This window comes from Monoraphidium neglectum, assembly GCF_000611645.1.
Source record: "Monoraphidium neglectum strain SAG 48.87 unplaced genomic scaffold scaffold02985, whole genome shotgun sequence".
NCBI classification, from domain to species: Eukaryota; Viridiplantae; Chlorophyta; class Chlorophyceae; order Sphaeropleales; family Selenastraceae; genus Monoraphidium; species Monoraphidium neglectum.
The window spans coordinates 7,921-8,778 of record NW_014010643.1 but is presented as its reverse complement, the minus strand read 5'-3'; the positions used below and the strand labels follow the sequence as shown (position 1 = coordinate 8,778).

At 80.3% G+C, this 858-nt stretch overlaps 1 protein-coding gene across 1 annotated transcript; it reads right to left on the bottom strand.

Annotated features, from left to right (window-relative positions):
- Positions 1 to 12: 12 nt before the first annotated feature.
- MNEG_11956 (hypothetical protein) lies at positions 13 to 828 on the bottom strand (the record flags this gene model as incomplete). The annotated part of the gene is made up of 1 exon (XM_014039574.1): positions 13 to 828. A coding segment is annotated over one exon (816 nt), but the record flags the coding sequence as incomplete, so codon positions are not given.
- Positions 829 to 858: the final 30 nt, after the last annotated feature.

Genomic DNA, 858 nt, shown 5'->3' with positions numbered 1-858 from the left:
GTCGGACAGCACCGAGGCCCTCTGGGTGAGGCTGTCAAGCCGCGCGTGCACGCGGCCGGCGGCGCCGCTTTCCGGCGCCGCCGCGAGCCCCGAGAGCGCGGCGGCGGCGGCGGCCTTCACGCTGGGCTGTCGCAGGATCCCGGCCGGGCGGTCCGGAAGTTGAGCAGACAGAGTGCTGGCGGGCATTGACAGGGAGCGAGGGCTGGTCACGGATGGCCCGCCACCAGGGAGGTCCACCAGCAGCCGCCCCACGCCGCCGGGCATCCCGCCGCCGCCCGCCCGCGGCGACGCGGCCGGCTGCGGCGGCGGCTGAGGGGGCAGCGGCGCTGGCGGTGGAGGCGGCGGCGGTGGCAGAAGGCCCGCGGCGCGCTCGGCGCGGTGCTGCAGGTCGCGCGAGCGCGCGGCGAACGACGCCAGCGCGTCGAGCAGCGGCCCCACGGCCGGCAGCCACCCCGCCGACCCCACCGCCGGCGCGGCGCCGCCCGCGTCGCGCAGGCGGCGCGCAGTGGCGGAGAGCTCCGCCCCAACCGCGGCCGTGCGTGCGCGGAGCTCATGCAGCGCCGCGGCCGCCTCTGGCAGCGCCGCCGCCTCCTCGTCATCGCGCGCGGCCGCGCGGCCGCCGCCGTAGCCGCGCCGCCAGCGGCGGAGGCGCCGCGCGAGCCGGCGCTGGCGCGACGACACGAGGCGGCGCCACGCGGCGGCCTCCTCCTCAATGTCACCCGCCAGCCGCCTCAGGGGCCGCAGGTCGCGCGCCCACATGCCCCCAGACGCCGCGCCGGCAAGGAGCGCGCGCCACTCCCGATCAAACGCGCGGGCCATGCGCCGCATCGACTCCGCGACCGCCTCTACCAGTGGCGG